This window comes from Haematobia irritans, chromosome 2 (assembly GCF_050003625.1).
Source record: "Haematobia irritans isolate KBUSLIRL chromosome 2, ASM5000362v1, whole genome shotgun sequence".
Taxonomy (NCBI): Eukaryota; Metazoa; Arthropoda; class Insecta; order Diptera; family Muscidae; genus Haematobia; species Haematobia irritans.
The window spans coordinates 3,574,845-3,590,236 of NC_134398.1; the positions used below are offsets into that span (position 1 = coordinate 3,574,845).

The 15,392-nt window shown below is 35.6% G+C and overlaps 1 protein-coding gene and 1 long non-coding RNA gene across 3 annotated transcripts in view; one reads left to right on the forward strand and one right to left on the reverse strand.

Annotated features, from left to right (window-relative positions):
• Positions 1–11,123, reverse strand: part of nrv2 (nervana 2) — a 34,973-nt gene extending 23,850 nt beyond the window's left edge. The window contains exon 1 of one of the 2 annotated variants that reach the window (XM_075293147.1): positions 10,979–11,123. In XM_075293147.1, the coding sequence (XP_075149262.1) occupies positions 10,979–11,123 (145 nt within the window). Of the gene's footprint in view, positions 1–285; positions 479–10,978 lie in introns of those variants that run through there. The other variant, XM_075293143.1, reaches the window with a different exon arrangement.
• The window catches only part of LOC142223276 (uncharacterized), a 59,531-nt gene extending 47,735 nt beyond the window's left edge, over positions 1–11,796 (forward strand). Inside the window, exon 2 of the long non-coding RNA XR_012718653.1 lies at positions 10,943–11,796. This is a non-coding gene — a long non-coding RNA (uncharacterized LOC142223276). The remainder of the gene's footprint in view (positions 1–10,942) is intronic.
• The last annotated feature ends 3,596 nt before the right edge of the window (positions 11,797–15,392 follow it).

Sequence of the window (15,392 nt, forward strand, 5' to 3'; positions counted from 1 at the left end):
TGATTTAAGGCTAAAACGTGCGTCACTGTTTTTTTTTACATTTTTCAATTGTAATTATTATTACAAAACAAATCATTTATAAAATTCAAGGAATTTCGATTTTGTCCAGCAGAGCCATCGACGACATACAGCCACACCTTATTCGGGAGAGTTGGGAAATAACAAAACTCTCCTAAGGTGTTTTCCAAATAGCCAGCCAGACTTTACACTATAAAAACATGCATTTTATAAATGTTGGCCATATTTCATTTTGACCTTTTGCTTTGTTGGTAATATTTTCTTTACTTTTAATTTTATTATTTTTCGTAGATTTTTGTATAGAATTTTTCCACAAGATTTTTTAAAGCCACACCACACCATAAAACACCACTAATTTTGTGCTGACTCAAGCGATGTCTCAAGTCGCCTTGCTTTTGTTATTTTTTCGGTGTTTATGTCTTGCTGGGTTAGCGCGTTTCAAAACAAACACTCGTCGTACCACACTGAAATACAAAACCAGTATCTAAGTCCAGACTTGGCTGACAGTTCTCAGCCACCACCATGATAAATAAAACAACAACAACAACAAGATACACCCAACCCAACTCTACTCAAACAAGAAGAGTTAAAGAGAGAGTCCACACAAAAATCAAGAAGGCTTATATCGACTGCCGTTAAAATATATGAATTGGTTTCTCTCTCCCCATGGTTGAGTGAGTGTATGTGAAAATTAAAGCCATGATCAGCAATTGACAGCCAACAATTGAGATAGATAAACAGTTAACCGTAGAGGCATGTTGAGCAATAATTGTACCCAGAGTAAATGAAAACAAAACTCATTTTGTAAATATTTCCATTATTTTTCCTCTCGATGTCAAACAGACTTGCATGAATCAAGCTTTAACAATTAAACGCCGCACCCTTTGCTTTAACTCATTGAGACATTAAGTGAGCGAGATCTCTTCATCTTTATCTTTGACAATGTGCAATTTATCTACCAAAATAACTCATTTACCCATCTCTCTCTGCGTATCTTTTAGATATATCCAAAAACACTATGTTCCTTAACCTGGTGTTTGTTGCAGACATTGTTATAACCAGTGTTGCCAACTCCCCAAGGCCAAAAAGCACCAAAAATATATTATAAATTCTAACATACCACCTTCCACCACAAAATCGAAAATTAAATGCTCTACTAAAAAAAAAAAAAAAAAAAAAAAAAAAAAAAAAAACTTCCGGAGATGTACCTATTATAGAACTTTTGTGAATTGAATTTTAAGAAGTTAAGGTGGGTATTAAGATCGAGTTTAGCTGCTAAAATAGTCATTTTTTTTGACAATTACAATTTCTTTAATAATTCATTTTAAGGAATACAAACTTTGTGAAAATTTGCTTTTGGCTATTCCCCATCAAGTTATAATAAAATTTGCAGCAAATATGCATAATTTTATGCCTTTTTTACTGATATAGTTTTCACTTTAGCGGCAAAACTCGAACTTAGTACTCACCATTATGAACCGCTATTCAAGTATACACTTTGATCAGTTTTAATGCTTTCGTCCAATTCATTTTGATCAGTGATGTTTTTCAACTTTCAAAATATTTATGTATGGAAGGAGTCTATATTAATATATGGAAGGAGTCTTATTTCAGTTTTGCGTGCTTTTGTGAATTTAATACAAACGTTTTTAATGACATCTTTGCCAAATTCGAAAATTCGACACTCATCGCTCGACTTTCCTACAGAATACCCTAAATAACAATATTAATTAAAAAATAATCAATACCAACTTCATAACAATCAAATTCTATATTTGGCAATAAATTTGAGTTTCTTCGGCTCTTGAAAGTCTAATCAAAATTGTTGTATCAATTAAACTTAATACTGTTCAAAATAAAAAAGCACCAAAAGCACTAAATGAAAATGCCAGAAAGCACCAAGTTGGTGCTTTTTTTGAAAAGGCACCAAAAAGGCAATTTGGTGCTTTTTAGAAATCAAAAAGCACTAAATTTGGTGCTAAAAGCACCAAATTGGCAACACTGGTTATAACCCAAGAAACCCAACACTAAAATGTCTCTCCGCATTATAACACTTAACTTGAATTGAATGCGTGTTTGAGTATGTGTTGAGTTCCGGGGTTACTGCCATTTGTGGTGTAGAGGTGATTAGGTGGAATACCACAGCAAAAGCAGTGATGCCAATTACTACGTTATGGGAAATCGGTAATATCGAAAATTATGCCCATAAAACAATCCAGTTCTATTGCAACAATTGCCAAAAGAATTTGTTTGGTTACTTTAAGTATAGTATTTGACTATTAAAAAACCATTAAGTCCATTATGATCACGGCTGCCAAAAATTTAAAAAGAAAAATCTACCAACATTTACAAAAAATTCTACGAAATTTTTAAATTTTGATCAAATGTTGGAGGTAAATATGTAAACAATTTAAGTTTTGGCGATTTTAGCTTGGTTTAACCCTCTAATGCCCCAATTTTTTTGCCGCCTAAAGGCGGTCTTGGGTATTAGAGGGTTATGGAGGTGAAGATACTACTTCTTAGGTATGTCATTCGGTATCGATTTTTATAATTCCCGGGATTCGGCATTTCAAAATATATAATCCCGGAATACCTGGACTTTTTTCCTGGAACTTTTCAGGATTCTTTAGATATTTTAAGTAATAACAAACAATTTAGTATGATTCAACTTTATGAACAAAAGAACATAAGAGTAAATTAAAAAGCAATTTAAAATTACTATCATACTTAGCGAACGCTTAGTCCAACTCATCAATATGAAGAAAAACAAAAAAAAAATGATGACAAAAATAAATTGAAACGCAATTTCATATCGCTTTCCTACACTCAAAAAAAAGTTTACTTGGATCCAAAGATTTTTACCTTCCCTTAAGGATTTGGTATTGATTCCGAGCCAAAGATGCGTCTTCTTTAAAATAAAGAGATTTTTTAGCGATCTATCTGGCTTTAAATCTAGAACCAATAAAATTAAAATTAGGATACAGATCTCATTTATCAAATTTTCATTCTCTTTTCGCGGTTTATTAATAAAGGTATTCACATACAAACAAATGCCAGCTTGAAAAACCAAATTATAACGCATACTTCAACTAAAAAATATTTTCTTAATTCAAATGCTAAATCCTCAAAATAAGTCTAAGCCTATATTTGAAGCGTTTTTATATTAAATCTAAAGTTTCAATATTTCATTTAATTTAAGGACAATTTCTTTAAATCAAAAATGTGTTTTTTACTTAAAAAAAATTAGCCTTAGTTCAAAGACATGGGATTTTAACGAAGGGACGCAAATTTACAACATTTGTGTCCCAAATTTAATGAAAAAAATTTTTGAAGCAAAGATTATAAACTTTATTTTAATTAAAATTTCATTATTTTAAAGAAATTTGTCCTTAATACTTTGTAAATTTCGCACCCTAAAATTTAGGTTGCGTAATCTTTAAAACCACGTAAATATTTTTTTCAGTGTAGTGAGCAAAACATTTTAAGGATTTTGATTAGATTAGGTATATTTTCGTACACTTGTGATAATCCTTTTGTACTTAATCGTCTTAAGTAGCAACTTAAAAATATCAAGGCATCCAAATTTTTATCAGATAAACGCGATTGTTTCATATTGTCGACGGACCATTTTTCATTACTTTTATTGAAATTTTACTTATTATATAATATATTATAACCTCATGTATAATGTTTACCATAAACTCAATTTGTAGGGTATGAAATTTAAGGGGCGTTTGCACTGAATGAACACTCCAATTTATTAATAAATAATGCTAAATGGATTTTTTTTTTAACAAACTGGAATTATTTTTTCGGGATCCCGAAAAAATATCAAAATAAAAATCCCGGGAATTTGGGGACGGGTTTTATCCTGGATTACAGCTCTACTACTTCTACAAAAGGGAGATGTACCATCTTTATCCGAAAATTCTTATTTTTCACACCCTCAAAAAAAATAGCTTCTTTAACATATGTTCCAAACATATTTTGCAGGAAGCACATATATTATTGCATACTGCCGAAACATTAATATGTTTGTTTTATGTGAACATATTATATGTTTGGAAGCATTTTGAGCCAAAAATATTATATGCTTGGAAGAATTTTTCCCAAACACGATTGTGCTCATTCCCTAACATACTCGTAATTTTCACTTCCACGAAATTTTTTAGTTATTGGCACCTTTCTCTGTAATACAAATAATGTTGAAGAAATTATTCACTTTTATAATTTTTTTAAATTTTACCTTTCGCCTGCACGGAGAATCGAACCGAGGACCATACAGTTTGTAAGCCAACACACTATCCACTGGGCTACGTAGCTGTTATAGTCACCAGTAGATAATTATCGTTTTAAGTTACATTTATATAGCATAGTTTGCAGCGCCCACAAGCCCATGCAAACATAACATTATTTAACAGAAACATACATTTGTTTGCCACGTGGAGCAGTGGTTAGCATGTCTGCCTTGCATGCAAAGGGTCGTGGGTTCAATCCCTGCTCCGACCGAACATTTTTTTGTTTTTTTTTTTTTTTTTTTAATTTACACATTTATATTTATACTATATTAATTTTTTTAAATGAAACATCGAAATGTGCGTTATTAAAGATTTATAGTCAGTAACAGTGCTTGATATAAACGAAATTGAATGATTTTTGGATAAAATATTATTTTTTATTGCAAAAATAACAATCTTGTAATAAAAAACTGTTTTTGTACAAAACTTTAAAATTTGGAAGGAATTCAAAAACTAACAAAAGAAGAACGTGGAGTCGAGTATAAACATACATACATAATTTTATAATATAAACATAAATTTATTTAGGAGTGAACAGTTTTTTACTAGCATTTAACACCATCGCTCTAAAATTCCTTTTATTTTTCTTTAATAATTCATTTTAAAGAAAATAAACTTTTTAAATTGTTTTAGCTGTAAAAGTCGAACTTAATGCCCGCTTTTATATTTGATGGTGTCCGTCAACTCCTCGTGGACTACTTTTTAATAAAGAGAAACTAAACTTTGTTTTTTTTTTACATTTTACTGTGTAATTTTTCACTATTTCCTCCTTATTTCATTTTACCGTACCAACTCTAAAAAGAGTATAGTGCCCTTTCGTTATTTTTATGAAGACCCCTGATTTCTTTTAACGAACCAAGAAAAAAATAATGCCAAAATGATAAACAAAACACATGTCCACACATACATAAAATGCTGCTCTCAAGGTGAAAACATAAGCTGTTTGTTTTTCAAATGTCTATTCTCTTGGTTCAGAATGTATATTCTCTTTATTCAAATTAAATAATATTTAGACTTAAACATATCAAATTTTTGGCCTTATCATAAAACAGTTTTCCGAAACAACATACAAGCGGTTTCACAGAAATTGTTCTCTTTTGACTCTTTTGCTGTGTTATATTGATATCTTTCGTCAACTCTCCCGGTTTCCATCTCTATTTCTCTCTATACTCTCTCTGTCGCTTTGAATAAAATATCACAACATATGTATGTTTAGTTGAAATTTGTAAATTTATATATGTTTGTATTCACACATATGATTTTTATGAAACATTCATGCCCCAAACATAATATATTCTAACATATTAACATAGATGTCCCAAACATTTAGTGTTAGTTTAGGAAAATTACATGTTCGCACTTAAATATATTGTGGTTTAAAATCGTGCCCGAAACACATTTTGTTTATATCGGAACATATAAAAAACATATTTTTCTAACAGTGCAGCGTAAAATGAATACCATGCCATTCATTTTGTAACAATGAATTTGGGAAACTTCAAAAGTGGAATACAATTGTATTGTACAATTTTGTATTCCCTTTTTCATTCACTTATTCTATAAAACAGTTTCCTTTTTTTGCTGTATACCACATTGGTTAAGTTGTTATGTATGGATAATGTTTTGCGCTCGCACAATAAAAAAAAAATTCCAAATATAAGAGGATCTGTAAAAAGAGGGAGATCAGAATGAAGAAAATCTGATTTGCAATTGTTACATAGAACTCACCCTTGTATACTTCTAATAGCCGAAAGTGATGTTCGCCGCTACTTAATCAAATAAATAGAAAAACACGCTATGTTGACAATACTTTGATTGAAATACGTTATCTATTTGAAAATTAATGCACAATCCACCTTATTAACCACTTACTATAGTAGTCTATATTGTAAAGTAATACTACACAAGGGTAGTTAAGCAGCAAGGGCAGTCCAGTGATACAATAATGATGATGATCCATACAACACAACCACTCAAATTCAAGGGTTGAATTTAGGCATTTCTATGTATTTTGCTATGCTTCCTTTTCACTGAGGAATACAGGTACCAATGGAATTTTCCTTTTCTTATACACAGGTAATGTGCAATAGTTTAGTTTTGGGCATTTAAGATTTTTAAGAGTAACACGAAAAAGGCAGTCTTCCAAAGGCATGAATAGCAAATAATGAAGTTATTTTAAACCTACAAGGGATGTTTTCCTATATAATCCTAGTAAAACGCAGAAAATTGCAAAAGTGAAATAGGAATGAAGAACATTTGTGTGAACTGCTTTTAAAACGTTAGTTATTAGAATAGGATTATCGTAAATAAGGGTGAGTTCCGGATTTTGCTAAAGTATGCAAAGTTAGAGTAAAACCGTTCAATGATGGTAAATAAACGGTATTGCTAGGGTTGTGATACAAATACCTTTGAAAAGCAATTTTTGTAAATTTTCTCTAGTCTTATGGTACCATTCCATTGCAATAGTTTAGGTATCGTTCATGTCTGTTTGTATCGACCCACTGAGACTCTCAAGGATCCTTAGGTTAGGTTAGGTTAGGTGGCAGCCCGATGTATCAGGCTCACTTAGACTATTCAGTCCATTGTGATACCACATTGGTGAACTTCTCTCTTATCACTGAGTGCTGCCCGTTTCCATGTTAAGCTCAATGACAAGGAACCTCCTTTTTATAGCCGAGTCCGAACGGCGTCCACATTGCAGTGAAACCACTTAGAGAAGCTTTGAAACCCTCAGAAATGTCACCAGCATTACTGAGGTGGGATAATCCACCGCTGAAAAACTTTTTGGTGTTCGGTCGAAGCAGGAATCGAACCCACGACCTTGTGTATGCAAGGCGGGCATGCTAACCATTGCACCACGGTGGCTCCCAAGGACCCTTTGCTCCAATTCTAACTTCGGGTGTTTGCTCTTATTTGTAATTTTCAGGTATCTCCGTCGTGTATTTCCTGTTGCCATATAGATCCAGGCTAATTACTATAAATGCTCTCTTTCTGAACGACGAGATCTGTATCTCATGGCAGAATTGTTATGACCACACTGATTGCCTCCGTAATCTCTTTCCGTAGTTCCCTTGTCCTGATACCGTTCTGATCTCTCAATTATGCTTTGGTTTTTCTTCGGAAAGTCTCACTGATTCACACTCAGCCCTAACATTCCTCAACCCTAACATTCCTCCTCTAATACCCATTTCCATATTGGTCTATGTTTAGTACTATATAAGGATAGGTATAGTGGCAGCCCGATATTTCAGGCTCACTTAGACTATTCAGTCCATTGTGATACCACAGTGGAGAACTTCTCCCATATCACAGAAAAAAGGAATATCGTGTTTTGATAAAATACTGGTTTCTGAAGGGAAAAATAGGGTGGAAGCAAAAACTTGGCTTGATAATGAGTTTCCGGACTCTGCCCCAGGGAAATCAACAATAATTGATTGGTATGCAAAATTCAAGCGTGGTGAAATGAGCACGGAGGACGGTGAACGCAGTGGACGCCCGAAAGAGGTGGTTACCGACGAAAACATCAAAAAAATCCACAAAATGATTTTGAATGACCGTAAAATGAAGTTGATCGAGATAGCAGAGGCCTTAAAGATATCAAAGGAACGTGTTGGTCATATCATTCATCAATATTTGGATATGTGGAAGCTCTGTGGAAAATGGGTGCCGCGCGAGCTCACATTTGACCAAAAACAACAACGTGTTGATGATTCTGAGCGGTGTTTGCAGCTGTTAACTCGTAATACACCCGAGTTTTTCCGTCGATATGTGACAATGGATGAAACATGGCTCCATCACTACACTTCTGAGTCCAATCGACAGTCGGCTGAGTGGACAGAGACCGGTGAACCGTCTCCGAAGCGTGGAAAGACTCAAAAGTCCGCTGGCAAAGTAATGGCCTCTGTTTTTTGGGATGCGCATGGAATAATTTTTATCGATTATCTTGAGAAGGGAAAAACCATCAACACTGACTATTATATGGCGTTATTGGAGCGTTTGAAGGTCGAAATCGCGGCAAAACGACCCCATATGAAGAAGAAAAAAGTGTTGTTCCACCAAGACAACGCACGGTGCCACAAGTCATCGAGAACGATGGCAAAAATTCATGAATTGGGTTTCGATTTGCTTCCCCCACCCACCGTATTCTCCAGATCTGGCCCCCAGCGACTTTTTCTTGTTCTCAGACTTCAAAAGGATGCTCGCAGGGAAAAAATTTGGCTGCAATGAAGAGGTCAACGCCGAAACTGAGGCCTATTTTGAGGCAAAACCGAAGGAGTACTACCAAAATGGTATCAACAAATTGGAAGGTCGTTATAATCGTTATATCGCTCTGGAAGGGAACTATGTTGAATAATAAAAACGAATTTTGACAAAAAAAATGTGTTTTTCTTTGTTAGACCGGGGACTTATCAGCCAACCTGTTACCGCTGAAATACTTTTTGGTGTTTGGCCGAAACTGGGTTTGAACCCACGACCCTTTGTAGGCAAGGCAGGCATGCTAAGTCTTCTTTCTTAATGGCGAGATCTATATCTCCTATAACTCTCCGCGTTTAGCTCCATATATCCTGGTAGAATTCCCATGATCATACAGATGGGCGTCCTATTCTAAATCATTTGTTCCCTTGTCCTGATCCCCATCTGCTTAGCCAATAGTGTGTTTATCGTTCTTCCGACAGTCTCACCAATCCAGTCCTCGTGGATTTGTGCGGTCTCTAATTTTACTTCTGGCTATTTCGTTTCCTCTTTATCCCCTATGTTTTGGCATCCAAACGATGGTAGTTGCACCGTATATAGATTAACCATTCCTCAAGTTCCTCTGATATTGCTCTTATAGTCATTTGGAACTCAGGTAGTCAAAAATTACATTCAGATTACCCCAGGAAAGTGTCCGATGAATTAGTTCATACAATCACCAGCGGCAATATCCTCTGACGGTTCATTATTTTCCTTGACTCAGCAAAATCTCGTTCTTAATATAGTCGCAAGTTTCATTTTGAACGTACTGTCCTCCAGCATAGTACGCTGGACGTACTGTCCCCTAGCATCTGGAGCATTTTCAATCTTCTCCTCATATGGCATTTCCAATTTGTTTTGTTTTTGTTAAAGGATACTCCTAAAATTCGTTCTGTACATTTGTGGGACTCATTAGGATACAATTCCAGAAGGGTATTCCCGTCAATCAGGATCTTTAGCATGCTGCATGAAATGATGGTCCATAGTATTGGTGACACTATTGCATACCCCATGTCATGTTCCCCTTCTAACGGATGCTTTCTTTTTGAATTCTTTTTCTAAGTCGACTGTAGGCTAGAGTTTTGAATCGTACTATATGACTATTCCATAAACCAACTTATGTAGGGCCAACTCCACAGATCTTCACGTTTTTTCGGAATTAAATAATGATCTTCCTAAAACTCTGGGCACCAACTTTCAAGAAGATCGTGTGAACATTGCAATTCTATAATCTTATGAATAACGAATCGGTGGTCCTACGAACGGACGGATATGCTGGGCTAGATCGATTTACCAGGTAATTCTAATTATATCAGCCTGTATTATGTGAGGTATAGGAGAATATTTCGGGTAGAAAAATTTACATGCTCATCTAGCTTATTTTGCTTCCTACAGATTCAATATGAATTACATTTATATGCAAATTTTGCCTTACATACATATATATTTTAACGATTATCAAATCAGTCGTCAAAGTATTGGAATGTCGAAAGGGTTGGAGCTATCATTGGTGCTTCAGTCCAAGAGTCGCAACATATTTCTCGATAAATCTTTGTGAAGAAATAATTATTTTAAATATAATTCCATGTCTTCCTTTTTTACTATTTTTACAAAATACGTCCCCAAAATTGGGGATATTTATAATTCTGAATTCATTCATTTTTTTTGAGAATAATATTACATTTGACTTTGAGGATTTATTTCATAAGGAAATAAGTCTGCAATTTTGACAACTTATTCCATTTGCGATATTGGGGATTTATTTCAAGGTGACTTATTTGGTGGCGCCACTTGTTTTGCCATAATTTGATATTGGTGTAGGGTATAAAGTCCTTTAGTAAGGTCTCTGTCTCTTCAGATTAACCACTGACATACTTTCTGCTTCCCCAACAATCATATTGAATGTGAATTGAACCTTAAAGAAGTTTGAAATTCCACTACAAGATATTTAATATTAAGGAATTATATAATTGCTATCTTTTATGACACATTTGGTTAATATATATCCCAATACCTCCTACACATGCACACACACACGCGCGCAGAGGCTGATTTCATTGGGCACAGACGACGACAATCAAAACAATTTCAGATCCAGAGGTCACAGTGTCAGAGACATAATGGAAAATCACACTTAAATCTCAGCAGAGAGGCAATTATCTAATTGATATCACTTCAGAATCTACCTCTATCTTCTGTGGCCTCCTCAGGCGTTCATTTGGATCAGAGGTTTAGGAATGAAGGAATTCATACGTGTGTAGATAGAAATCTTAGAATTTATATGAATTGTTGTGGTTGACAAGATGAATACAGAAATTCAACGGAAATACTTTTTTTTTGTTAAATTTTTAATCTCCAACGATTTTGATATTTCATCTACACTTTCATTTCAGATAACGATGATTTGGCTTCAAAATTTCTCTACTTACCCCAACTTTCTACCGTTCTGCCAAAATATTGCTGGGTTTCACTGTCATAGACCATCTGTTTTAGGGATTTCTTCTTTGGCCTCTCTGGGGGACGGGCATAGTAGTTCTGGAAGGCATCAATGGATTCTTCAGCAACGGTCGGCATGGTGAAAGTAAAAAATAAGTCCTTGACGCGTGAACGAGTGTGGTGGGTACCACGCTGAGGACGATAATCCGTCAAACGTAAAAGGTTGCGTGAATTTATGACTTTTGAAATCGCAGCGTAGGCGTTCTACGCAATGACAACGAATCTGAGATACAAAAGACGAACGGACACTAGGATTTGAGAACTGCACCTTAAGAAATCTGCTAATATTTTGAAATTTTCTATTTCTTTCAGAATGTCTTTAAGTAGCTGATGGAATCGTTATTAGTAGATCTTCTTTGGCTGAGGGCAAAAATAATCCGTATGCTTTCAGCTTTAAGAAGTAACCGAGCCGCGCGTGCTACTCAGGACTCCACACACAAACGAATGATCAGCACTTCCCGATTTCGGTTCTATGAATGCTGTCCCATTGCTGGCGTAAGTGATTTGATTTGGACGCTCTGTCGATCTGTGAAGATTCAAAGTAGTCGAAGTACTATTAGGCTAAATACGCGTCGCAGATCTCCATAGTAGCAGCGACAGCATCGATGGTGTTTTCATAGATGCCCTCCACCATGTATGTGGAGGTACATCGTCTACTCGCATTTGTCCACATTGTCTTCTTTCTCTCTTTACACAATAGCTGAAGTTAATAAAAACAAAATTTGAATTAGAAAAACGAAACAAGCACAAATCTGTTTGAATCCATTGAACGAAAGCCTCGGTCGCAGTTATATTCACTTAATCCAGCCATGGGATGGCAGTAACTGCAGTACTCATGCGTCGTTCTTAATCAGAGATAATTTCTCATGTTTAAGCTGCGATGGTGATTTGTTCAGATGGCGTCAACGTTCAAATATCATCAATTGTCGCAATGATAGTTTGTGTGATTTTCCGTCGATCCGTCCGTCCGTCCATTGAAACAACCCACCAGCTCTATGTGTGATGTATCCATCCAGCGTTTCTTTGTTGTTGTTTTTTTTTTGTTTGTTCAGACTCCACATGGCACAAGTGTAAATTTCTATTATCACACTCCTCGTCTTCCTCCCTTCATATGAAATTGGACAAGGGCGGAACGACGGCCAGGAAAGGTAACGCATAGTATTTTCCATAACATTGTTGTTCAGTGCAAACTCAAGGCAGAATAACTTAGAGAAGGGTAAAAAATCCATTATGCTTCCCCTTCAGTTTCGTGTAAATGTTGCATTTTGTGGAGATGCATATGTTATGGTTTTGCCAGAAAGAGCTTTACTTTGTTCCCAACAAACTAAAGACATACAATTGCAGGACTTCAATCGATCTTCACGGATTGCAAGTTTTTAGAGGCAAACGATTTTTAGTAATATATTTTCAATTGAATTCTTAATATCATTTCATAGAAATATGAATTAAAATCAATCGTATTGGGTAGGCGAAAAAATCTTGTCTTATTTTGTCAATAGATGTCGTTGGAGTTGCCTATCTCCAGTGTTACCAATCACATTGTGTTATAGCATATGGTGATGAAAATGTGACATTTTAGGCTTCATTTAACCAAAACAGAAAAAATTAAATTCGCAGAAGATGAAAAAAGCTTAAAAATGAGTAAATGTCAATAAATTCGATATATTTTAAAATTTATCGTATAAAAAAGAGAATAAAGCGTCTCAAGACATAAATGAAATTTAATTTTGTAAAGTTTACATTGACGATATTATATAAGTTTGCATAGCACAGTTGGATATCACGCTTCCTCAATAGTTTCAATGAAAATTTTTAGGTGTCGGAAGGAAATATGATCCAGTAGGATTTTCACATAAGCAAAATAAGTTGATCACTACATCATAACACCTCACAGTAGGATATCTTTGCTACGTTGACATGGCACCGTACATTTTTATACCCTCCACCGTGGAATGGGGGGTATATTAACTTTGTCATTCCGTTTGTAACACATGGAAATATTGCTCTAAGACCCCAAAAAGTATATATATATATATATTGTGGGTTGTGGTGAAATTCTGAGTCGATCTAGCCACGTCCTTCCGTCTGTTGAAATCACGCTTACTTCCGAAAGAAAAAAGCTATCGACTTGAAACTTGGCACAAGTAGTTGTTATTGATGTAGGGCAGATGGTATTGCAGATGGACCATATAGGACTACTTTTTCGTATAGCCACCGTGGTGCAATGGTTAGCATGCCCGCCTTGCATACACTAGGTCGTGGATTCGATTCCTGCTTCGATCGAACACCAAAAAGTTTTTCAGCGGTGGATTATCCCACCTCAGTAATGCTGGTGACATTTCTGAGGATTTCAAAGCTTCTCTAAATGGTTTCACTGCAATGTGGAACGCCGTTCGGACTCGGTTATAAAAAGGAGGTCCCTTGTCTCTGAGCTTAACATGGCATCGGGAAGCACTCAGTGATAAGAGAGAAGTTCACCAGTGTGGTATCACAATGGACTGAATAGTCTAAGTGAGCCTGATACATCGGGCTGCCGCCTAACCTAACCTACGTATAGCCCCCATATAAACCGATCCCCGCATTTTGGTTTGCGGAACCTGTTAGAGATATAAATGTCATCCATTCCGGTAGAAATTTGGTGTGTGGTGTTAGTATATGGTCTCTAATAACAATGCAAAACCGATCCCCAGATTTGACCTCCGGAGCTTCTTGGAGGAGCAAATTTCATCCGATCCGTCTCTAACAACAATGCAAAAATTGGTCCATATCGGTCCATAATTATATATAAACCCCATATAAACCGATCCCTAGATTTTACCTCCGAAGCCTCTTGGAGGAGCAAAATTCATCCGATTCGGTTGAAATTTGATACATTGTGCTAGTAAAGAAGAATTGGTCCATACCAGTCCATAATTATATAAAAACCCCATATAAATCGATCCCTAGATTTGACCTCCGGAGCCTCTTGGAGGAGCAAAATTCATTCGATTCGGTTGAAATTTGATACATTGTGCTAGTAAAGGGTGGTTAAATTGTAAGGGACGATGTTGAATGTGAACCACACCTAAACGCCAAGTTTTTTTTCCGAATTTTATTGGACATTTCTCTATTTCAGACTTACTCAATTTGAACCATGGAGAGATACACAATCCAACAACGTGTTAAATGATTCCAAGAAATGGCAACAGTGGATGATCAATTTTCGAACAAAATCATCTTCAGGGATGAGCCACATTTTCACCTCAGTGGATTCGTCAATAAACAGAATTGCCGCATTTGGGCGAATGAGAATCCAAGAGTGATTGTCGAAAAACCAATGCACCCACAAAGAGTGATTGTTTGGTGCGGTTTATGGGCTGGCGGCATCATCGGGCCGTATTTTTTCCAAAATGATGCCGGTCAGGCAGTTACTGTGAATGGTGTTCGCTATCGTGAGATGATAACGAACTTTTTATGGCTCGAATTGGAAGATATGGATGTGGACGATATGTGGTTTCAGCAGGACGTTGCCACTTGCCACACAGCTAACGAAACAATGGTTCTTTTGCGCAACAAATTCAATGGCCGTGTTATCTCACGTAATGGCGATGTCAATTGGTCGCCAAGATCATGTGATTTGACACCGTTGGACTTTTTTCTTTGGGGTTATTTGAAAGAAAAGGTGTACGTCGATAAGCCAGCAACAATTCAAGAGCTAAAGGATGAGATAATTCGGCACAATAACGGCATAGAACCTCCATTATGCCTCAGCGTCATCGAAAATTTGGACCATCGGATGAAGGTGTGCCACCGAGGTCGCGGCGCCTATTTGGCCGATATTTTGTTCCATACATAATTGAGTAATACCAATATATCATAATAAAATAAAATTACAATAATTTCCTAAATAGTTTGTGTTTTATTCAAAATCAACATCGGCCCTTGAAAATTTAACCACCCTTTATATGGCTGCTAATAAGCATGCCAAACTTGGTCCACATCGGTCTAGCCCTCGGCTAAACCGATCTGTAATCACATAAAAATTATTCCATAGGGGTTCATAATTGTAATATAAAGCGATCCCCATATTTCAATTCCTCCACCCTAATAACCGAGCAAAAGTTCATATCGGTTCGTAATTATTTGTAGACTTCCCTACATATTCCGGTCAAGAACTGAATTCTACACGAATCTGCCTTTTTTTTCTAGTATATACCACCTATGGACTAACATAGAATTTAGAAGAAGATGTTAAAAAGTTTTAAGATGCAAAGAAAAAAATTTCCGTAGTTAAACTAACGCTAAATTTAACTTATTTTTATTGAAAAAAAAAAAAAATTATTTGCTAGAAGTTAAATTTTATTATTG